Below are 25653 nucleotides of genomic sequence, written 5' to 3'. Positions count from 1 at the left end.
CCGCTGGGTGTAGTCATCCTGTCTAACTTTCTGTCAGAAATATATGATTTAGAGCCACTATCTGCAAAATTTTTCTAATGTAAATGTAAGATTAACTAAGTTCCTTTTTTAAATACATTCAAACTTTTATACATGTATCAAAATAATTTTTATCATTAAAGTAACGATGGAAGAATAATAAAAATTTCCATCTTGCTTTGGAAGAACATACGCATAGTAATAAAAATGTTATAAAAAAATTACATGGAATCCTACTGTTCTAAATCCAATCGGATCTCCGTTCAGTCGAATTTTCCATTATTCGATTCTATTTCTCCTCCCTTCCTCTTTACTGTTCAACTGCGTATTTTTGCCGTATGAAAGGCTTTAGCTAAAGCTTTTAAGATGTCAACCGTTGTCGATGTCAAATAACGAACAGACAACAACGGAAAACTGATATCTAGTAATGAATGACAAACTGATTTATTAAATAAAGTTGCTGATAACCAGCACTGTAATTAGTAATGCGCCAAAGTTCACTAAATGTAAGTAAAGTTCACTAAAATCTAAGTGTTCCAGAGATATAGCCTATTTTTCCTCAGTTAAGAACGCTGATGTTGCATGACAAGCTTGCACATTCCCCCTCCCAAGAGCATTCCAAATGAATTCAGTTGATCTGAGTCGGGGCTTCTCGATGGCATCTCAGCCAGTGGAGTGATCCTAAAACTAAATAGTAGTAAACTAAAAGCTGCGACAATAACAGTTGCCCGTCTAAATACACTCTACTTCTGCTTGGATGGTGAAAAAGCATGAAGAATACTAGAAAATATACCTACTTAGATGCAGTGACGGTGCTTGGTACGACTACTAAAGGTCCCAAGCGGAACAAAACATCCCAGACCACCACTAAATGACCTTCTTGTGCAGTTCCAAATAGAGACACATGATTTATGACTTTATACGGCTGGCGCGATGTTCACACCCAACCATCAATGAGATGCAACTGGAATCGAGATGCTTCACTACATATTACTATCTTCCACTCGTCCATGGTACAGTCACGATGTTCTGCAGCCCATGCAAGACACTGACAGCGGTCGCGAACAGTAACAATTGATGTTGTGATATGTCTTCGGTTTCTGAAGCTCATACGGTTGCACAGTCCATCAGCTGATCATCAGATTGGCCTTTCACTAAGTGAATGGTCATATGAGCTAAATGTTTATATGAGCTAAATGCTATGCATGAAGCAAATTAATCTTCAAATATCCCGATCATTCAACATTCAAAGTTGCTTGCTCCTTGCACTTTGTCCAATTCTCTTCTTTCTGTCGATATCCATGTACTCTCCCATTACTCTTGATATTGAGGAATAAGAAAACTACAGTTCCCGAAATATTTCTGAAACTTAATGACCCATGCGTTCAGCACCTGCTATTTGTTTTCGACAGACAGCATCTAAATCGTAAGCTTTACCCAGTATGTTACTTTTAACAGTTGATCAAAATAGGCAACACTTCTATATATATATATATACTATGGAAGTGTTGTCACATGCACAGAACTGAAGCAGCAGGGCTACGATATTCGCATGTTGTCTGTACCTAATTCAATGGCATTTCAATACATATACAATGATTAAAAGTCATATTTTTACGGTTTAAGCTTATGATTGTAAATGTAATGCATAAACCTTAGTTAAGAATCTAAAGAAACTTTACCGATTTTATTAGAAACCCTACATAATTAAGTTACAGAAGTAAGATGAAATTAATGCTGTTAACTTGTTTACCAATTTAATAACTAAGCATAATTCTGTTTGTTTCCTACGAGTATTCAACAACAATACTACTCGCTAGTAAGAGGGTGAGACGATGGCCCAGTGTTTACCTTTCTGAGAAAGACATATAAAACTAAAATACGAGTCTTTAAATTTTATGTTTTTGAAAATTAAGTTTTACATATAGTTACGAATTTATTAGCTAAATAAATAATTTTATCGAAATTATACGTGAAATTCTAGTATGAAAATCTAAAGAGGCGACGCTTTGCCGGAAAAGTAAGAATACAGGGGTAAATCTATTTAACACTGAATAACTAGCTATCTCGCTAGATTGGCGAGATATCACCAAACTGGCAATGGTTTTTGCGATTAATTTTTATCGCCAAATTTGGGGAGGATGACATTTTTGCCCGGTGCCTGTATTACTATAATGCGTATTACTGCAATGAATAACTGCAATTGGTTCCATACATAGCTGTAAAAGTATCCGGCCCTCATATGCTTTCTAATAATTTTGAGAAGTGCTGGAGATTTCTCGGAGGCTGGGAGCAAACTATACAAGACCGCAGATAGCATCTCTGAGTAGTAGTATAAGGTATTTCTGCCGCCTTCTTAGCGGCCCTTCGTGATGTAGTGGTTTGCACGCTCAACGCGCAATTGAGAGGTCAGTGGTTTAATTCCCGGCGAAGGTGTATATTTTTCATCTTTCCTGCTTCCAAAAAATACCTAATGTCTCTACAATGGCGCCCGAACTAAAAGGGTGTTGGATGGTGATTCTCCTCACCCAGGATTTGGCGAATGGTTAGCTATGCATAGGAAATAATTAGTCGTCATTTTACTGATTAAAAGTAATAAATCGTCGAAAACAATCAAATTACATTTCCGTACAATTCTACCCTACTAGAGAAATGAAACCTTCCAGAAACACTTAAGTTACAGCATGTGGTAAACACCACCGCTTACAAAAAGCATTTTTGAATAGCGTCAAAACAGCACATAAGCTCCAAAACAAAAAGAATTCTCGACTTAGAAGACATGCCATGAGTTCAGCAATTTTATGCACTGCTCTCCCACTTAAAACGTAAGTGCCTTGAAAAATAAATCCATTGCTTACTTGCACAACTTGATTATGGTATATACATTAAGTTTATATTGGCTTTTACAGAGCACAGTATTTTTGCTGTTTAATTTCTCGGGCTTGGAAGATTTCCATACTTTGTTTAAACGTAAGTTTTAAGGTACCAGTTCAAGATGAATGAAACTTCCACACTTCTGTAAAATTTTACTCCGGGCATCAGATATAGCAAATCTTTCGAAACTTGAGTTTGAATATGAAGTAAAAAATTATCGTAGTCAAGGAAAGCACTTTTAGTAAGCAAAGCACTTTTGTAAGCAAAGTTAACCAATACAAATTAAATAAAAATGCCAATTTGTATAGCTTGTATTATCAGTTTAATTTAGACTCTGATTTACTGGTTAGTACTTAATGCTTACTTTAAAATGCAATGCAACATTAAAAACATATTCTTAATTCAATACATAAAATATACCTGAAATTCTAAAATTTTACGAATTGATCGAAAGTAACCAGATAACTTTTCCGAATAGTATATTTGCTCATGCGTATTTTTAAAGCAATCTTGCTGGATTTTTCACAGAAACGTGTTCACAGCAGACATCAGTGGCTTTTAGCGTAGCATGTTTAGTAGATGCAATTTTAGCATTACAGTCTTTTAGGGAAATTTGTTTTATTACAATCTCATCAACTGGAGTCTTGCGCAATGGAGTTGCGTACAGCAATTATAAATTGGTTAGTGAGTATCACAATTATCATTGCCAAGGATTCAAAGACAAAATTGCTTTAGAACTGATAATTACAGAAAAAAATTTCTAATTTGTATTCATGTTACTTAAAGAGAAAACCGCGAAAGGCTAGACAGTTAATCGATTCTGCCAGCAAGAATTGAATCAACTCCAATAATGTATCAAAAACCATTGATCAATGATGTTAAACATGCGTGTGTTAGCGGACTCTATAAACTGATACGCCAGGCAAATGTTTTTAAATTTGAGTATTCTGCCAAAATACTAAAGACAAGTGATAAGGCTTGCTCCAGTTTTCAGTCTCCAGTCCCTCATCAAATTATGAACTTTGCCTCCAATTAAAAACATTTTTATCATGACAGTATATGAGACTAAAAATGCAGAAAATAAATTCTATCATCGAATAGCAAGACATAAGACAAATACTAGTAACGTTTAAGTAAAGGTTGGCTGGAAACAGACTTCTTGAAAAGCAGAAATACATTCTTTAAAAATAGGTACAATCCTTCACAACGAATAATCTATAAGACAAAACAATAGGAAGATGCTAGGTATATACTATTATTTAAATATTTGCGTTTTACCCTTTTAATGTGAATACGCCTTTTCGTGGTTCAGTGCTCTAGGGAAACCAATAAAAGTAAGTCTTAGTGATACAGATCCCTATGGATATTTTCGCCAATTCTCTGCTCAACATCATACTATGGAAATGATTCCGATTTCATGAATCATTCGGTATGTAATCTTCCTATAGCAAAACAGGAATTCCACTCATAGAAAGCAAGATCTATGCAGGAAAGGTTAGACCCGTACGTTTCCAAAATCGGCCAATACAGAACACTCAATCTCGAAACTTTAAAAACTCACGAAAAAAACTGGAATAAGGAATCTACAAAATGCGAGAGGAAGAATAACACACAATTCGCGCATCGCTGTACTAACATAAAGAAAACGCTTTCCATCAAAGCGGTAATAATGGTATTTATTATAATCTCTAATAATGGTATTTATTATAAGATAATAATGGTATTTATTATAAGGTACTTTTTCCGCCTTCTTAGTATGCCTTCGTGGTGTAATGGCCAGCACACACGGCGCGTTTCTGAGAGGTCCGTGGTTCGAGTCCCGGCAAGGGCACTGCACATTTTTCATCTCTCCTGCTTCCAAAAAAAGAAACCTAATGTTTCTATAGGATAAAAGTTTTACGAATTTTCTATAAAGAAAAGCCTGAAGAAATGAAGCTCTCTTCAGAGCTGGAATGAATGAATGAAAAATGGAATTACAGAGGCAAGTTTACTTAACTTTGAGGCAAATGGCCATCTTGCTTAGAACGTATATACAGCAAAATAACAGTATACACATATAGCTACTCTATCCTTCCCGCGACAACACACCTTAAAGACTTCTTTTCATTCATCATTAGTACCTATGATGAAATAACAGTCACGCTCTAAGGATGAATGAAAAATGTGATATGCTACTTTTGTCATGCTAATCAATGCGATGAAGTTATGCTCATGTACATCTGCGATTGTTAAATTCTTCATTTCAGTACTGTTTACTGACCTATATTTAATACAATATACAGTGCCAATTTTGTAATGAAATTTTTCGGTATGAAGCAGCTTAACTTCATTCCAAGCCTTAGTTAGCAATAATAAAATTCATTTCATTAAAAATTGCTCCAAGTTTCTCCAAATCTCACATGCTTTCTATCTTCGAATAGCAAACTCAGAATGTTTTTATGGTAGCATTACGCACAAATATAATTTATTAACTTTTATTTTAATTATCTATCACGCAAATTGCATATAACCAGTTTCCGTGAGACTTTAAATCTTTTTAAAATGTTTCTCGGTTATAAATAGTGGTATACAAATAAAATTTGTTTTCCCATCATTTGGCGATAAAATTGCTAATATCAATAGAGCGACAAAGAACAAGGTATAACCAAAACTACCATAAACAAAAGACTCACTTGGCCTTTTTAAATAGTTTTAATTAACAAAACACAATTAAGATAAAACATTACAATCAAGGGCGTTATAATTATACATTTAAGTTACAAAGTAAATCTCGGGGAAACATGTTTAGTTCATGACTCCCGTACATCGACTGAAGGCTAGAGTCTTTTTTTTTTTTTTTTTTTTTTTTTTTTTTTTTTTTTTTGGCTGGTGTTTATTCCGGTGGCCGCTAGTTGGCGCTCGTTTAGCCTTGGAGTTACAAAGCGTGTTTTTGGATAGTTTTTAAATATACCTTAACATCTATTAAAGAAATAACCTTTTTATAATCATCATAACAGATCTGAAATAAACTCAACTCTTATCTATTAAATGCGATAATATAATTACTGACTCAGGATTTGTAGATAGCTATCAGCTAGTTTTATTCATCTACATTTAGAAACAAGTAAAAAGTTGTTTTATACAATCATTTTTGTATTCTTCAAAATGAAGAACATACAACTGTCATACAGAAAATCATAAACGTATTACCCCAATACATAAGTATTATTACTCACTGCTACTGAGGAAATTTCATTAAATTATTTTACCTTTGAATAATCAAATTTAGGAGTCAATATAATCAAATTGTTACACGCCTTTATTTCTTTCTGAAATAAGCATTAAGATTTATCATCATTATGAATTGGAATAAAAATTCTAAATAAAATATCGATCGTATAGAGTTGCCAAAAATATGTCAGCAGGTTTCCAATTCCTGAAGGTTACCGAACTTTTATTTTTTGACACAGAAAAGCCTTTACTTGTATATTTGCATGGTTGCATTTACACATAAATTTATATAAGTGGATTTTCCAGTTCATATCACAAATACCATCGTTTCCGATGTTCAAGATAAAAACTAATCATTTTCACTACATTTATTCTACTTTATGACCATTCTGATCTAAAAATCTCCCATCTAATCCCAGCATTATTCCGTCCTGATCACACGTCCTTTTACTAGCACATAGGAATCAGCGCTTCACTTGAGTTTACTAATCACGTTACCGTAACATTTCAGCATTACATTTACATTTTATAATTCTAAACATGCTTATAAACCTACTTTTAACAGAAGAAAGAAAATTCAGGAGCATTTCATGATGTACGTACTGACTATCGCATCATTTCTACAATATAAATTCTAGTAGCAAAAACAAGAATAAACATTCAATTGTAATTTTCAGACAAAACTTAACCAAGCGCATTAAATTCATTATCCTTACGTTTCTAGCCAATAAAAGTAGAAGGTTCGGGATGTGTCTTATGTGCTTGAAAAATATTTTAGTTATCAATTGTAAATTACTAATAGTACAAAGCCCTTAATTTTTCATATTCAAGCATATGCGGTCGATTTTCGGAACTGATACAAGAACTCGGGGAGAGCACACCACACCTTCTACGAAAATATGAAACTGCATAACTGAGAAAACTTAGTTCCAATCTAAAAACTAAAGGTAGAAGACACCCATTTTTACGGCAAAATCCGTTCTTCTGGGTCTTCATTTAATGCATACTTCGAAGTAATAAGGCCCACCAGCGGCCGAGAGATAAAGTCGCTGAACACTGGTAGTTCAGTCGAAGGTTCGAATCGACTGCATGGGCGTTTTCGTGGTGTTCCCCATGTGTAACGTGTATACCAGGCAATTTCCGTTACGTTCTTCAAGAAGGCATTCCTTGCCTTACGCAGATAGCCTTCGAGGATTTGCCATAATCAAATAAATCATCAAGTTAAATATAATCAAGTTAATAAACAGCCATAATCAAGTTAAATATAAATAATTAACAAATAACCTATTCAAGATTCCCATAAACATCACACAGCATAATTCTTACATGTACTAATAAAATATATAATAATTTAAAAAATTAACATGCAAAGCTGGGAACTAATTTTAGTCTTCTGAATAGCTTTCAGATCGCATATTAAGAGTTACTACTATTCGAAAAACGATTTGTGGGTGCTCGTAAAAACTTGCTTAAAACGACGGCAATGAATTTTTTTGGGAAACTATGGAAATGAGATACTGGTGTGGTGAGCGAAATTCTTACAGCTTCCGATCATATCTTTCACTTTCCCCTTACTACTCAGTATTTAATACTTCGAGCTGTAAAACCTGCGAAATCCATCTGTTGCTGTATTCCTCTGTCCTCTAAGTCTGCCTGTCTTATCTCACGATTGTTTATTTTATTCATAGTCTGCTTCATTATTTTATAGAATATTAAACATTCATGGTTCAGCATTCCTCATTCAGAGGTCAACACATTACCAATTCATGATTCAACCAAAACATCAACCAATGTGAACGGTTACTATCATTTTAGTTAACTAGTTATTATGATTTATGCTTTTAGTATAACTTCTTCTTTCTGTTTCCTCACCAGAATGCAAATCAATTTGAAGGGATTTAAGTCGAGATTTTGGGATTTTAAAACAGACAGCGTTTATGTCTCTCGAGGCACGTTACTGGGTTTTGCCATCTCTGTAACTATAGAATATATAAGAATAACCGGCTAATCTTTGGAATATGATAACAGGTAGCTTGGCGACATTTTGGTAAGGCGATAAAGGTTACTAGATAGGACTTTAGCAGTGTACATGGATAAAGTCAAGAGTGTGCGCAATGCCATTTTAGTGCAATTCTGGGATGTTTTTTTAAAAGAAAGTAGGTCGACGTGTACATGGATACCGTGTATGTGCAATTCTTAAAAATGCGGTAAGCAGTGGGCGATTCTGCACTTTCTCCCAATTTCGCACCTAATCTTCGTCATGATTAAGCACTTTTGTTCCATAAAAGTTCAAAAAAAAAAAAAAAAAAAAAAAAAAAAACCTTTACTTCGTGAAAACAAAATGGCGTCCAAAAAAAAAAAAAAAGAACTAGCAGGGTTGGTCGCCAAATTTTCGCCACAAAATCGCCAAGTTACCATAATCCGAAGATTAACCGAATAACCTAGTATATATAAGAATTACACTTTTATAACTCCTACAGAAGGAGTTATACGATTATTATTCTGCGACTTGCGTTATTGTTGCCGACATTTAATTGTCACGCCGGTGAGAAGTTCTGAGCCAACTTAGTTTTAAAATAACTTGCGTAGTCTTTGACTACTGAGCTAAGACTATGTTAGCACAAGATGTGCATTTCTGTTCAAGTTCTGTTTTAATAAAAAGATTGTTTAATCCTTTTCAAGACTCTGATGTTACTTCGGACCAAGCGATAATTCGCTCCAAGTCTGTTAGGAGCTTGGTACTAGTTTAAGGTTCCAAAGCAAGTCAAACTCGATAAATGAAACAACGTTTTGCCATCTTTTGATGGTGACTTTTTTAACACCCTGATTTAGTGAAAAATTGAATCAAATGTTTAAGAACGCATCCCCCCTTCCTCAAGAAAAAGGAGAGGTTTCTGAAAAAAAAATATTGCTTTTGACAGACGAAAATATTTTTTCTAACTGTGATCTCTAAAAAGAAGATGAGAATATGCTTTCAACTAGTAAGAAAAATTCAAAAAGATATGACAGCAATTTAAGTTAATTCAAGATTACAGTAGCGGGGACTAAGGGTTTTATTACAGGTCGCCCCCCACAAAAATAAAAAAAAAAAAAAATTCAATCTCACCTAGAAGTAAACTACTAAGAAATAAAGCTGTATTTGGTTAAATAATGCAATAATCGAAAACAAATGATTTATCTGAAGTGGTTTATTGCATACTTACCAATATAACCAAAAATTCAAACCTCCAAAAAGAAAAAAAATAAATAAATAAATAAAGAGCCTAAAAAACTGCAAACAAGTAAGATTTACCATTCAGTTTTCTTGAATAATTGTGAGGGCGTACGATCCTTCGCTGCCACTCTGTGCCTGCAGACGAAAGAATTCCACTCAAAACATCCAATTTAGTCCGCCTTTTCACAGCACCCATCATTTTCGAAACAGCGGTTGTCAAAAAAGTTGCAATAATATGCAAACGGAAGGCAACTTGCGGACATAACAGACGCACGCTTCCTGAACAAAGTTTTGGGAACGAATGGTGATCGTCAATCGTGAAAAACTACAAAGCCATTTTACTTTCTTTCTTTTTTCATTATTTTGCTTGCTTCAAGGTCGAATGACTGTTCTCTCCAGTTATGATCGTACACAGAAATCGCGTTGACAACCACAGAACGATAACGTGGAATCCGATTAATCTTTATATAAGCACAAAAGGTAAATCCATGGAAAAGGAATAAATTAAAATGTTAACAATCGGCTCTCGGAAATCAAACTTTAAAACCAGACGAAACAGCTATGCCTAATTACTCTTTTTTAATTCTGTACCATTGCAATATATTTAGATATTACATACATGCGACTCAAATATTTTACACTTGGTTATCGCATAATAACCCAATTATTAATTAAAATAATAATAATAATACATCTATAAGGATACTTCTTTTATATTATTAAAAAAGAAAGTACTATATAACATAACATTCAGTTTATAGCCTAGAGATTTTTTAAGATGTTTTTGTACATAATCCACATTTATAGAAATAAAAAAGGGGAGAGGAAACAATTTCTAATGAAGACAAATATATGACTTTCGCTTCTATAAGTAACCAAAAAAAAAAAAAAATCGAAAAAACGAAACTCACAATCGATGACATGAGTAAAACTCTGTTAATACGATTTTAATGTATACTATAAAAAGGTATCTTACACAGTCTATTAAAATAAAAGGAAATACTCAAAGCACGCTAAGATGCAATTTATATATAGTTCTCTAGTAGTTAAGAAGTTTTAAAATGAATTTAACCTTACTAAATAGTTTTAATTCCTAAATTACTGAAATTAGCAAAAATTTCAAATTATTGCTACCTGTGTTTAAAAATTAAAAATGAAATATGGTCGCAGATTTAGCACCGATAGGTCGAAAATTATTTCATTTCAGGAATTTATTTAAGATACTTCAATTTAAATCTCTAGCGAATAAACAGACAACATTTCAAATGTTGATGAAAAACACACTTAACCTTTTAATATGAATGACGCTCAGCTCTGATTTTGAATGGCTTCTTTTATGGTTATGTTGAGATGCGTTCGCCTCAATAAGGCTTCGCAAATGTTAAACATATTTTTCCCCGGAAAATTTTACTGTTTCCAGATCTCGACAACAATTATATAATATTTGTTTATATATTTAAAAGATGATAATTTACAGGATATAAAGAAATAGTGAAACTATTTTTAATATTCTGTAGCTGACATTCCTTGCAACCTACAAACTATAAATTTATTTACAAATAAATACATTTTAGGCTAAATTTAACGAAGAATTAATTTCTTTTTAAAAGAAAAAGGCTTTTCATATAAAATCTTGACATCTAAAAGCCAAACAAAATTTTTTACGTATATTTTGATAATACAGTGGAACCTCAGAACATGAACACTTTACTTTCAAGAAAAGTTCGTTTCACAAACGAAGTACCTCAGTAAGAAACGCCTCGAATGACAACGGCATCTCGAGTTACGAACATTCAAGTCGGCAACATATGACTTTTAAAGGCGCTTTGAGATAACCATGTGCCACATCATTAACACTCAAGGACTTCTGAAAACAATTTTAACATTTTCCACTGCAAACTACCATTAGCAAAGTCTGGCAGCAAGTGACTTACAGAACCATGAATTCCGTGTGGAGAAAATTATGGCCAGTTGGGTTAACAGGTAGGAACTTTGATATTTGAGACTTTTGTTGTTGTTGTTATCTATGGTATTGTAGCTCTACTCAAAATCATGAGCTCGGAAGTTAACAATGAAGACGTGGAGAAGTTACTACAAAACAGTAAAAATGAGTTCAACAAAAAGAAAAGAATTACAATCAGCTCTAAAATGCGTGAAATGTGTTAAAAAATAGATAAAATTCAAAATTTTCGTAAAACAGTATCACCCTGATAAAGCAATACCAAGCTACAAGATGCGAAGTATCATTAAAAATGTCATGAACTATAGTAAAATTTTGAAATGCAGGCAAAAACAAATCCAAATACACAAATTTCAAGTGAACATAGGCCAAGTGAGTGTCAAGCAGAGTCAAGTGGTTCTTATTAGAGACGAAGAAAAGGCAAAAGAAGATGTCTCTAAAGACTTTTAGTTATTGCTTTTATTCCAAATACCTAACTCACCATTTTTCACTTACGCCGTCCCCTCTCCTCCATACAAATACAGTAAAATCAAATTAAATTTTTATCTGTTTTAATCCCTTAATATTATGTTTAGGTTTTCCGTTTTATATTTAATGATTTCCGTCGGTTTTAGGTTGCAAACGTGTCCACAAAATATTGTTACAAAGTTTAAATAAGCAATCACCTGTGATTCAAGAACGAATTAATGAATTTTATATTAAGAAAATTGTTTCGGTTTACAAACATTTTGGTAGGCGAACAGCTTTCTGGAACGAATTAAATAAGTGAACCGATGTTTCATTGCATCTCTTTAAAAAAACTTCAGCTTCAAAATTAGTTCATTTGAAAGCTGGCACGGCAAAACCGAAATCCTTAAAAAATGGTGGACAATAGCACAAGTTTCTCTTCAGATCAAATCGCTGGTTTCAATTTCTCTCAAAATTCTTGAACTCAAAAAGATTAGTAAATACATTATGCAAAATTCTTAAAACTTCTGAAGAATTTTGCATAATATATTTACTTCTTGAAAGTAAACAATTGTAAAACGTGCGGCATCTGGAATATAAGTCTTAGTCCGAAAGCCACTGCTCGAAACTCAACCGTAAACATGGTTGCTCTGCAATATCCCTCTGTTTTGTTATGTCCGAATTCACAAAATGAAAATAACACAGTATTTACTAATTCAGAAGTCAAACAACAGTATTTACGCCATATAAAATCGATTCTGAGAGAAAAATTTTTATTTGTCCATTTTCCTAGTCCAGACATTCTTCGATGCTTTATCCATTTTTAATAAACATATTAAATATTCTCATATCTTAGATATCACATCTCCTTGGCAATTCTAGCCAAGGAGGGATCACAGAAATACGATTTGATTCAGCAGACACTCTTCAGTATGGCCTCTTTAACGGCGGAGTGGATAAGACAGCTAAATACTAGTACTTCGATCCGGGTTCAAACCCAGGTGAACAGACTGGCTGTATGGTTGAATTCGTGGTTTTCCCATGCGTAGTGTAAATACGCACCAATATGCCTTAGAAAGTACTCCACAAAGCATCCCTTCCCTTAGACAGATAGCCCTCGTGTGCCTTGTCATATTTCAATAACTTAACACAACGTTTCAGCCGTTGTGAGATGAAACAAATCTTTCTTCCCAAATACGAGAGATATCTGTTTATCATAAATATGTAATCGAGCTAGTTTGTTTGTGACCACTGCGCTGCATAATTTGACTGCGAGCTGAGCTTGCTAATAGCCATCAAAGGATTAATTAAGACTTGTTTGAAATATTCAGTCACGGTATAATAACGTACATAATATTAGCTAACGAGTATTAATTCTGCATGGTCATCTGAGATAGAAGTCATTAAATGCGCTATCCATGCGTAGTATAATTATTAACTTACGTTGAAATATAATTGGACCAAGTGCTATTGAGAACATTTCGCCTCCTACTCAAACTCAAAAGAGAGTCACAGACTTAATTTGTAAATTAACATAAGTAATAATGGAATGTTGATAAACATTTGTAACAAAAATTTCTACTCTTCCTAATCGAATTTTGTACTACCAAGCACTAAAAATTGTTTATGAATCCCTTAAAGCTAATATCGAGCATTATGGCTTCTTAAGGTTTAAGTTTTCAATCCATCAACGCGTCCATAGAATACACATAATGGTTATATGATAAATTACACCATTTTTGCCTCCTTTGTAATAATTTAGTTATTCTAATAATGAGACATAAGAAGATTTATGGTCGTTTGATAATGGACAGATTAAAGGAGCCATAAAACATGTAGCCTTATTATCTTCGGTTCAGGCGCGATGCGAACGCTCTCTTGGGTACCCGCAATGGTTTTCGCTATCCCAGTATAACATGACATTTAAAGATTTTCGAACACATGTGAGTTCATAATTCTCTTATAGTTCGGTGAAGTCCATAGAAAATATGGAAAAAAGGAATAATATCATATCGAGGTAAAATAAAGAGTCCAACGTCATTATCTTCGGTCACTAAATACTCTCGGGCCATGTACATTTTCTTCAGTTTTCACACATTTTCTTCGGTTGTACAGTACATTTTCTTCCGAAGACAGTACATTTTCTTCGGTTTTCATAAACAACAGTAGTAATGGGGAACTAGGATCAAATATCAGCAGCATACGGACATTCAGAGACGTTTGAAAAAAATAGGCAGTAGGCTCCGAGCTACTTCGCTGTTAATTACCAAAAATGAAGGCCAGTAATTATCCTAAGAATTGGAATACTACGTCAAATCACAGACCAGTTCAATACTGAGTCATAAGTCATCACTAGAAAAGCCTCGAGAACGCGAAGCTCCGCTGGTAAAATAAGGTTACAGGGGTAAGTCCCTTTAACTTTGCAGTAAATGGTTGGCGAGATAGCTCAAAACTAGCGATGGTTTTGACGAGTAATTTTTGCCCCTAAATTTGGTGAGAAATCGTCAAAAGTAACCAAATTTGACGATTATTTGGCAACATTTCGGTTCGATCCTACTTTAAAAGTTTTGCATTTATTGTTACCATGTTTATTACTGTAGGCGGCTGTCAATTATTGTCTTAACTATTCTGAAAAATCTTAATATAACAACTTCAGATGTATTTCTTCAATGTATGCAACTCTGTATTTTGTACAAATGCAAACTTTGAAATTTTGACTTTGACAATTAATGCCCGACTGATCTGTCCGAAGATAGTAAATGATTTTACCTCTGAGTAACATATTCCGTTTGTTGCCTTTAGGCTAACTTAGGTCGAAAGTTGCTCAGTAGGTCAGTGTTGAAAACTATTAACTGCATCCGGCCTTATGTAACTGTAACTGCACATGCCTTCCAGCAAGTTCGAGAAATCTGAGGTATTGGAAATTTCTCGATGGACAATGGTAAACTATTTAATACCGGAGACAGCATCAGTTTAGTTAGTTCAGACTTTAATTCAGAGTTTAGCTCAGAGTATATTGAGAACACTTAGATATCACTGTCCGAGCTTACGCACTTAAGGCTTTTACATTGCCTGCTGTTTAAAGTTCTTAGTAGTTTGAAATGTTAAGTAACTACTGATTGTGCTCTGTCATACTCAGAAAAGCTGTAAGAGTATTTTTGTGAAAAATTCCTGAACTGTAAAGTGTTTCTTTGGGGGAAAACAAATTTCATCAAGCTATTATTGGTTCTATGTGCAATCAATTCATTACGAACCCGTACACACGTTACAGTATACTTACTGTACGGTATGAAGATTGAAGGCAGTCAGTTGAGAATCACTGCTATTATCAGGAAATCATCAGAGAAATTTTTTTAGAAGGTGGATCACAAAATATCTTCCCCGAATTCTTAAGTAATGGCAATAAGCAGCTTTGTCATACAAATCCCGCTTACCAGCTGTTTCAAATACATAAGTGTATTCTTATGCCGTGCTGATTGAAGAAATCATAGGTTTTCTTAAAGTAAGACTTGTCACAAACTATTGGTGGCTAAATCAGGTATGAGATGCGTTCTTCTGAGACCGTTAATGCAACACAGTTTACCTCGACCGGAATGGCATACATAGATCTTATAATAGACCACTTACATCCGTATATGAACAGAATGTTTTCCTGTGATGACGATTCGCATTAGCAAAACAATGTAACTTCCTTGATTAAGTCAATACTCTATAGACTTCCGTGTGCATTCTATAGTGCACTTGATTGAAAAATTTAAACCTAATTCAGCACTTACAAGATACCATGCAAACTTCGTTTAAAGCCTTGCAGAGCTATCCATTAAATATTTAGAATTGTAAACATTGCTGAACTCGCCTTCAATCAAAATAGTCTACATAACAGCCCCAGTATTTTTCAGCATTTTGTAGCCACATCAAATATTGTCGTTATTTAGGCTAAAGGAGAAAGACTCCACTACGCAGACACTATATTACATCAAATATTATAGTGAAGAAAGAAGTTGCAAGTTATTAAGTAGGTATCTCTGACTTTTTAACATTCAATTCCCGAATTCAATGTGTGTTGACACACAAATATGACATACGTAAAAAAAAAAAAAAAAAAAAAAAAAAAAGTAGTTACAACAAAGCTTAAAGGAATAACTGGAATTTATCAATTTATGCAAAAATTATACTTCACAATTACTGTATTTTTTTTGGCAGCAAAAGAAGAATAAACATACCTCTAACGGAGGGAGACATATTAATCTGAAGAATATTAGCATTCAATAATTTGATGAATAGCCATGAGTTATACGGTTCTGCTTCTCTAGTTGTTCAAATATATTTGCTTTTTCTCTGCTGACAATCTATCTCCTTTCCATTAGAATTGTAATGTTGCGCGGCCCCAACCCGCACGCAACAACAGTAGTAACTGCTATGAACTGGAAAGTACACAAAGTCTTGAGAAGGGTTTAAATCCCTTTTTATTCAACTTTAGAAATTACAAATGCGTGCACTTGACGCTCACAAACTACGCCGACCCGGCGGTAAAATAAAAATAAGAAACTAAAAATAAATAATAACAAGTTACTACCTACGAGGCTCTCTAAACGTAACTAACCTAACCGCGTTCTGAGATACAGCTGATATTACAGCAAACTTTCTGAATATTAAGTTGAAATATTCAACTATCTGCCGAGGCAAGCACACAGGCCGAAACGCGCGGTTCTTAACTTTCTACCTAGCAACCTCCACACTCGTGAAGCAAGAAAGCACACTTTCAAACTCGTTTCCCTTCTATTTAACTCAAAATACTTCCGCTAAGAATTTGAATACTTTGCGCGTTCTACTAAAATTTACATACTCTGGCATTGGCAATTCCAGGGGAAAGTAAGGCTTGACAGGAAAAATAGTTTAAACTTAAAATAAATGTTAGTTAAAATAAATATAAACCCTACAGAATAAAAGCGTTTTTCTTTTGAATATCGCATTTAGGATATAATTTATTTATTATTACAACAGACTTGACCAAGCCATGAGTTCATTTGGACAGAATCGCAACACCAGTTACCTAAATTTTCATGAATGTTGCCACCTCAGGATGGAATTACTTAAGAGATTCCCAGATATTACTAACTTCATAAAAAATACCATGAAACAGAAATGCGATATATTTTACATTAGAATATACGTTAGATTTCTATTTTGCAACTGTAAATATTTGCATTTCCTGATTCCAGTATTTGAAAACTGGAATCAGCTTTGCAACCAAAAAACAAAACCACACTTACCATTCCTGTGTTCAGCATGCTCAACGATATTCCCACTCTGTGTATATTTGTAACCTCTTAAATGTAAACGCAGTCTATTTATACCAACAAAAATGGCGTTATTGCTAGCACACTGGAAATACCGTTTTCCTTTCAGACTACCGTCGCATACACCATGTTCCGGATGAACCTGAAAAGAAAAATAATAATAAAAAACTGTTAGGAAAAAAATACCAACTCGTTATACTTTAGAGCAGCGGTTCTCAACCGGTGGTACGCAAGAGAAAAATAGGTGGTACGCAAAGAAGCAAAGTATTTTCAACTATTAAATTAAAAAATTAAAACCCCAACATCCTGATTGACTTTTTTCTCTAACACTCGTAAATTTATGCGATCTGAGCTTTGTTCAAGAGTGGTGGTACTAAAGGTTTTCAGTTTTTGTTTAGATGATACGCATAAATCAAAAGGTTGAGAACCGCTGCTTTAGAGAGTCACTGTCATTCAACCGAACATGATTCGGGTTATACAACATAAAATCATGTTTAAAAAATATTAAAACCAATAGATTGCATCAAAATTTGCCATCCAGTTATAATGTCTTTTTGTGAAATTCTCGGGAAAATCTGACACAAAAACGTAAGCATATAGGCTTTTAATCCAATGAACAATAAACTATTTTTCTCGGAAAGTACACATAAAACTCAACGCTGTTTTACATCATAACAAACAGACTTAAACAATAAAGAAAACTTAAACAATACAGCAACCATTTAATAGGCCAAAAACCGTAACAAAATACTTCTATAAATGGTTTTTCTTTTATTTAACTCTTCCTTATAGAATCGTTTCTCCATTCGCAGTTGTTTGGACTATTTCTGAAGTTGCTCAGTTTATCATCACCCATATAGCTGCGGCTATATTTAACTAATAGTTATTTTATAAAAATGCATTAAAAAGGTCCTTTTTCAAATTTAGAACGGGCTGTTTATTTATTAATACACTTATCCTGTAAATTGCACATCATTGCCGTGATTGAAACATACGCTATGAAAATTGTTCTTCTGAGCCTTCCTCTACTTGGCTGTTAAATTCTAAATCGAGATTTTACAACCTGGATTTTTCTTTGCTTTAAATAATACAAATTGCAATAACTAAGAAGATTATCTGATTTTTGAGCTTATTGCCCAAATCATGCATTAAAAAAGCTATAACAGATTTGTTAGTAAAATAATTTTAAAAAAATTTACAAATTAAAATTTTGCAGTATTACAAAACATCTTAAAGTGCTATAAATAATATAATAATAAATAAATAAAAATAAAATGCAAGGATTGAAAATAAATCCTAAACAATCATTAATAGCTCGAACATCAGACACTGAGCAAAACGCTACAAAATTGTGATTCAATACATCAATTTAAATTAAGGTTAAATTCACTTTATAAATTTAAAAATACAAATTGACTTCAAGAACATTTTTCATAGTAACTTCTTGTTTTTAAGTTGAAATATTTTTTCCATGATGGAAATATAATTCAAGAGGGGAGAACTTAATCCCAACATCTTTCAGGTTATAAATTTAAAACGCAAATATGAAACTGAACCAGTTAGTATATTATTATATTTGTGTTCTAAATTTATATAATTCGGCATATTGATTTTAAAATGTAGACCCATATTTCTATAGAAGTTGCTATTTTAAAGAGCAAAACTGCCTCCAATTATTCAAATTTGACAACAGTTTAAAAAGAGTAATGTTTATAAATAACCCTTAAGTATAATCTGAATGCAAAATGAAATAACTCGCGACTTTCCTACATTTATAACGAAAACGATTTTTTACTGATTAAAATTCGTGGCATTACCTAAAACAACACTCATGCGAAGATCAAATTTCTTTGTATCAATAAACTATAGATTAGTTTTTTTTTTTTTTTTTTTCCATATTTACTTGCGATAATATCACTTGGTCATTTTCGTCACTTAGTTCTCATTCCTGTTCAACAAATTAAAACATTCTTCATCCCAAAATTAGCCAATTAATCTTCATCATCCCCTCTTAAGTATATGCGTTTATTATGCCTTCTTTATCCAAATATTTTTTTAATAATAGAAAAACGAAAAAAGCTACGTAAAGAACATAAAAATATAAATTTGTTTACATAAAATATTCTCAAAAGGAAATAAAAATAAATCTGATTTTAGTGCTTTGATTTTTTTTAACCTTACTTGTATTTATCCAATCATTAATTTTTTTTATCCGATTTTATCTGAATTACCACTAAAGTCGGATGCAGTTAAAATGGCCAAATGAATATTACTTTAATGCTTTACGTTACTCGTGTCCAACCGGCCCGCAATCCTTATCTTAGATGCCCGCCGGATACAATCGGATCACAATATCGCCATGAGACAAAAATTTTACTCTAATCCTAATGTACAAAACAATGTAAATGAGGGAGTTCTTTCCAAAGATCTTAGGAGTGGAGAGATAAGAGTTGGTTACTTCATCAACAAGCCCAAAGCTATAACTGCTTTGGGAAAATATTTTGGCAAAAAATAAATTCTACATTAATGGCCCCGCATTTTCCTATTTGCAGATTTGTCCCTCTGTGATTATTTATTTACTTCTAGGCTGAAATACAAACTGAAAGATCACTGTTTTAATTGCGATTAAAGTCATTTAAGCCAAATCAGTGAATGTTTAAGAAACTCTTGATTAAAAACCTAAGTAACTGCAAGCGATGCTTTTTAGATTTATTTCCACAAAAAAAAAAAAAAAAAAAAAAAAAAAAAAAAAAAAAAACGCTGCAAGCGTTGTACCACAACCGAAATGCTTCTTGAAGCACAAAACTGAACTATTTTGAATGAAAATAAATTTCCAAAATCTCGCTGATTTTATCTGGTTTCTTTTTTTAATCAATTTAGTAATGTTTTACACATCCACGAAATACTATATAACTGATATTTTATAATTTTTTTATTCCAAGAAATGGATGACTTGAAGCATTTAATCTTTGAAAAATTCGCCTGTAAAAATGCCCTGATATGAAAGAAAACTACTTTAAATACTCCCAAGATATGGTTAGATTTGTGGGGATTTATTTAATTTACTTAATAGTTATTTTATGTTTAAGCGACTTTCATATCGCTTTTGCTTTCAACTCACGCTTTCTGGCCAGAATGCAAATCGTCTAGCGCGTGTATATTCAAATGAGGCACAAAGAAGTTGTTAGTATTTAAGGGAAGAATTTGGAAGTCAGAGCGTGTTCTGCCCGCCTGAAGGGTAAGTTGCTATTTCTGATTTTATAGCGATTAGATTTCGTAGCGTTGAGCTGTTCTTATCATTCGGCTTGTTTACGCCGACTTTTCCAATCGGAGCCAGCTTACGCGATAATTAACCTGTGAAGCCATTAGGCTGCATTATCTTTTGAGTTAAGCTAAAAGTGTTTTGTAAGCGCGAGTTGGTGCTATCTGTGAACTTTATTTGAGTTAATAAAGGGTTCTTTACACCCTTTTCTTGACTTTGTTGTACTTTAAGACTTTTTAGACAATAATTCCTACGATTATTCTCTAAAAAGTATTCTAATGTCGGGTTCAGTTTATGATAGCCAAGCACACAAGACGTTATAGTTAACTCGCACAATTTAACTGTATTAAGATTAAAAAAAAAAAAGAGGAAATTTTTATGATAACATGTTATTTTCTTTACCCAAAGCAGCTATTTAAATAAGATCATTAAATACGCAATTTAGCTTCGCTTTTAATTTCGCTGGGGAATGGTTGTATAGGTTCTTTTCGCTTTTCCCAATGTAAATAATAGCCAGTTCCAGTTTGTATGAAATAATCCTCGAGCACATTGCCATAATAAATTACAATACAAATCCACAAATTTTAAATACATTACAGATTTAAAATTGACAAAAGCATTCATATTTATACTATCATGGGAATGAGTCTGATTGTTTATTTGTACGCATTCGTTACAAGGAAATAAAAAAAGTGTGCCCTCAAACCTTGCACAAACGTTCATTTTACTAAAATCACAAATACGATATGAAATTACCAGTAGAAGTATGGCAACTATTTTATTCTCAAGCTTGTATCTAGAAAAACTCTGAAGTGACTTCTTTTGTAAAATTCACGAATATTTCTTCGCGCGAACACAAATATAATAACATCCCAAAAGAAGATCAAATGATCTCGAAGGTAAAAATGTATCTCCAATAAAACACCTATTTTAAAATTCTTCAGCTCTTACAGATTCTTCCTATAACCTATATATAATAAAAGAAGGACAGATGCCGTACCTGACGTACAGGTAGTTAAAACTTGCGTTTTCAACTAAATATCGAATTTAAAAATTTTTATATTTACAAAATTCTTTCTATATGTATATATCATCTGTCTCGGAAATCCCTGTCTGAAATTACGTTCATCTGTGCAGAATTAGTCTTAAAGTGCAGTTTATCTACAAAATTAACATAACTGTTGAACGAAAGGATTGAAGCTTAAAGGATTGCTCTGATTACTAATTTTATTTTATTCTGCATCCATATGAAACATCGCTCCTGATCTGTTCAATATCGAAAAGCGAACAAAATCAGTTTTTCGAAAATTAATCCAGCATAGTGTTCATGTTAAAAGGGATTTAATGAATGTTTTCGAAAAATCAGGGTACGAACGCTCCAAATCATTTCAACTACGCATTCCCAATGCTTTTGAAAATTGTTCATCTCTGTTTAAAGAATATGCTTCAAGTTCGTGTGTGATAAATTTAATAGATGTTTATCCATAACAGAACTTCATAATTATTTCTTGCAATCAAAATATATTAAATTACAGTTACTTCACTAAAACAAAACTGAAATAGTGCTATGGATTTTAAAATTTTACATCACGTGTTTTATGAATAAAGCAAGGCTTCAGTTATTGAAATATAACCTTTATGAAAATGATTAAAATTTTATGGTATCAGAATTGTTCCTTTTGCTCCTCTAGCGCAAGAAGCTTTTTACCCCTCTTTTACCATTTTTTTAACCCCTTGTTTACCTAGAACAACATTATTGCGTTCTATGGGTTCGTAGATTTGGAATGATTGATAATAACACTTGATAAAGAAACAAAACACAATTTATTCGTAAGTATTACACAGAACAGTTCCAAAGACGCGTTGCAGTCGTCGAAATGCTACAACAAACACGCTGAAAAAATTAGCAACACAGCCTTCAGGTTATCAGGCTATATTGGTGAAGACAGTTTCACGGCAAAGCGCTAGCCTTCCAGAACATTTTGGGGAAAACCGGTAAGAATTCGTTCTAGAATGTTCTCGCTCCATCTATGGTATATCGCCAATTTGTTTCGCCAAATGGGTGATTTCGCACCAACTCTGGCAGTCCTGCCTTTCCTTGCCATTTTCTGGCAACCCTAAACTCGCTTTGCGGGGAAGCTATCTTACCGCAGCTGAGCTTTTCGCAACACTGTCCCCTTCCCAAGACTGCAAGTACCGGGTAGTACAATCCTTGGTCAGAGCCAAATTCAAAAGGTAACAAAACAAACAAATAAGATAAAAAAACTAATATTTACATGTTATATACACAAATTAACCACATAACAATTTAAAATTTTATAAATTAAAGTTCACAATGAATTTCAGGCTCAGGCTCTTCATTAAGTTATACCCGGATTAAATACTTTTTTACTGCAATTTTCAGGTGTATTTCTGTTTTGCATACCACAGTCTGAAGATTCATTCCCTTTCAGATTGTTCATCTACAGGAAGATCTGAAACAGTTTGTTCGCCACTCTGTAGCTTATTCGCATCATGTGTTCAGTTCAGCACCGTGTTTTTAGCAGTTGGTATATGGTTATTTTTTGGGAACCAGCTATAAATTTTGCATTAAAGTTATAAATGACATCCAATTCTTTACAAACAGAAGTAGCCTGGTTTAGAATCAAGTTTGTATCTGTACAACTTGTATTATGAGACACACTTAGTTTGTGAAGTGGATGCATTTTCCTGCAATACTAAAACACTTTGATACACGGAAACACTTTTGAAAGCCGTACATCAGCTTCTCCCATCTCTGCATCACATGAATTTTCAGATGGTTCAATACTTGTTAACTGCGACTTAGCAACTTCGCTATCAGTTTTTACCAACTTACCAGTTGCATTTTCACTTTCTTCCATCTCTACTTCAGGCACCTGAGAAGCAGGAACTTTATTTCCATGAATTATTTCACCTTTTTCAAATGCTTTACTAGCCACTTCTTTTATTTCTACATCTTTACAAACAGTATTATCACTTTCTTCCATTTCAACTTCAGACACTTGAGAATCAAAAACTTACTTCATCTTTTCGTTCTTTTTCTTTAATCTCGTTAGATGTTGCATCCTTCATTTCTTGATCTTTCTCACCCAACTCAGCTAATTCCTTCATTTCTTCATCCTTTGATTCTTCAGATGCCACTACTGTCATTTTCACATCTATTTTTGGTTGCAATTTTCTCTCTAAACTCCACGATGTCTCTTCTAACCTTCTTTTGGTCCACTACCATCCGTTGGAATTGGTCTTGCAGCTTTTCTTGTCCGACTTTTATTTCTATTCAGCACGATTTGATTTCGTTCACTAACTCTTTTTGTCCGGCTTCCATCTCAGCCTTTATCTTTTCATATCCGACTTTCAGCTCAGCCTTCATCTCTTCACATCCGGCTTTCATCGCAGATGCTAAGAAGTCCGTCAACTTCATTTCCTCCGCCATGGCTTTTTCATGTAAATGGGTCACTGGCATTTACTCTCAAACTCCACTTTTGAGACCAGTACATCTCCCAACCAGCACAACTTGTATTAAAGTACATCTCCCAACTCTGTCGATCGCTCTCGGAACTCAAGACGCTACTATTGAACTCAAGATACTCTTTACAATAAACTGCTACTGCGCCTACTGGCAGGGTATTTATAGCGGTTGACCTGCCTTCGAAAACATTCTGGGGCAAACCGGTAAGAATTCGTTCTAGAGTGTTCTCGCTCCGTCTATGGCATATTGCCACCAAATCGGTGATTCAAGGCTAAATCTGGCAGCCCTGCCATTTCTGGCAACCCTGGGAAGCTATCTTACCGCAGCTGGACATTTCGCAACATAAACTTTAAAGGCTCTTTCCTTATAAAAAAATGCAATTTTTTAATATAGAATCATTTTTATTTTCATTTTTTAGAATGCGTTTATTCCCCTGCCAAAGGCTTTTCAAGTTAAGCACCTCTTCAACAATCAGTGAATTTACATCAATCGGTTAATGCGGATATGCTCAAATTGATGGATATGATTGTATTTGGAGAAAGCTGTGGGATCTTCCAGTTTGTGCAAAATAAGAAAATTCGAAATGTAATAAAAACAATAAAAACCATAATTTCAATAATACTGTTGCAAATGATATTAAAATGTAAGCATAAATGTAAAGATTAGTATGGTATAAAATTTTGAGATTTGATTTTTGATTTTGATATTTATGATTATTCAAAATAAATTATGGCTGCATAAACATAAAGAATTTTGCAATGAAAATTTAATAGGCCTCCAAAATATTATTAAAGTTTATATTTTGCAATTATTTAAATAACCATTTTGCTCAAAATTTCTTCATTTGTATTTTTCAAAATTATATTTCTCTTCACTTACTAATGATTTAAGGCTTTTTCCTCTAAAAACGTTTTTCTGTCGCCATGCTGTCGTTTTCTGGGGGATTATGTAAGATGAAAAAGTATAAAGTCAAAATTATAACATAAATTAGCAACAACCTCTTAATTATTCATTTTAATTTTGTTATTTCCCCCGCTCTGTTCTAAAAATAGAAACTGCTTAATAACTATTTTTGGGGTGCGTCATTTCTAGATTCATGCACACCCGCCCCTTCACTGAAGAACACTGCGGAGAATCCTGAGCATATCATAAGGATGATGACATAGCTAATTCCAACCAAAACCTTTCTCTTAAACTACGCTGCCATATTGGATAACTATACACTTTGCTTCTGCTCTCCAGCGAAGGCAGAAGGCTGCTTTTCTTCTTACTGCAAAGCTATCAAAAACGTAAATGATTTGAAATAGGCACGATTAGAGTCTCAAGCGAATTTTGCCACAAATATCAACTGAAAGAAAATTGAATATTTCATCTGTCAAGTTTTTCATTAAGGAACTTCGACATCTACGCTATCAACGTTTGTACATTATTACATATAGATAATAAACTGTGCCAACGATAACTTCAATAATTTAACTATTTTAATACATTTTATTTAAAATATCTCAAACTCAATAATGCAACGTTATCAAAATTTATTCAGTGACATAATACGCGTCATATACTTAATCAATTTAGAATAACAATAAAACACTAGAGACATTAATTAGATTATGAAACAAATAAATATTCCAATTTTGAAGGGTTCTTCAGATCATAAGATAGCTTCGACCATGAGAAATGATAAATACCATACAATAGCTTAAAAGTTACTGACTGATATGAATACCTTTCGCCCTTTGTCAACGCAGGAAACAAATTATTAATTTCTCGAAACATCTCAAGATGAAAGTTATTGGGTTCAACCTCATTATAATGGTTCAAACATCTCGGATATTACACAGTATGTTATTTAACAAAATGAAACAAATAATAATA

The 25653-nt window shown here is 33.3% G+C and overlaps 1 protein-coding gene and 1 long non-coding RNA gene across 6 annotated transcripts in view; one reads left to right on the top strand and one right to left on the bottom strand.

Moving 5' to 3' along the window:
* CYLD (ubiquitin carboxyl-terminal hydrolase CYLD) overlaps positions 1–25653 on the bottom strand; it is a 200480-nt gene that overhangs the window by 137942 nt on the left and 36885 nt on the right. For 3 of the 4 annotated variants that reach the window (XM_085827465.1, XM_085827469.1, XM_035358375.2), the window contains one exon: positions 16997–17165. In XM_085827465.1, coding sequence (XP_085683591.1) covers positions 16997–17165 — 169 coding nt within the window. Of the gene's footprint in view, positions 1–9394; positions 9583–16996; positions 17166–25653 lie in introns of those variants that run through there. The other variant, XM_035358376.2, reaches the window with a different exon arrangement.
* Positions 1–25653, top strand: part of LOC146999540 (uncharacterized) — a 155658-nt gene that overhangs the window by 95103 nt on the left and 34902 nt on the right. The gene's annotated exons all lie outside the window — the stretch shown is intronic.

This window comes from Stegodyphus dumicola, chromosome 1, assembly GCF_044657685.1.
Source record: "Stegodyphus dumicola isolate Sdum_Otavi_A_Nest chromosome 1, ASM4465768v1".
In the NCBI taxonomy this organism is placed as follows: domain Eukaryota; kingdom Metazoa; phylum Arthropoda; class Arachnida; order Araneae; family Eresidae; genus Stegodyphus; species Stegodyphus dumicola.
Note: the sequence above shows the minus strand (reverse complement) of the source record. Positions and strands in the feature narration are given on the sequence as shown.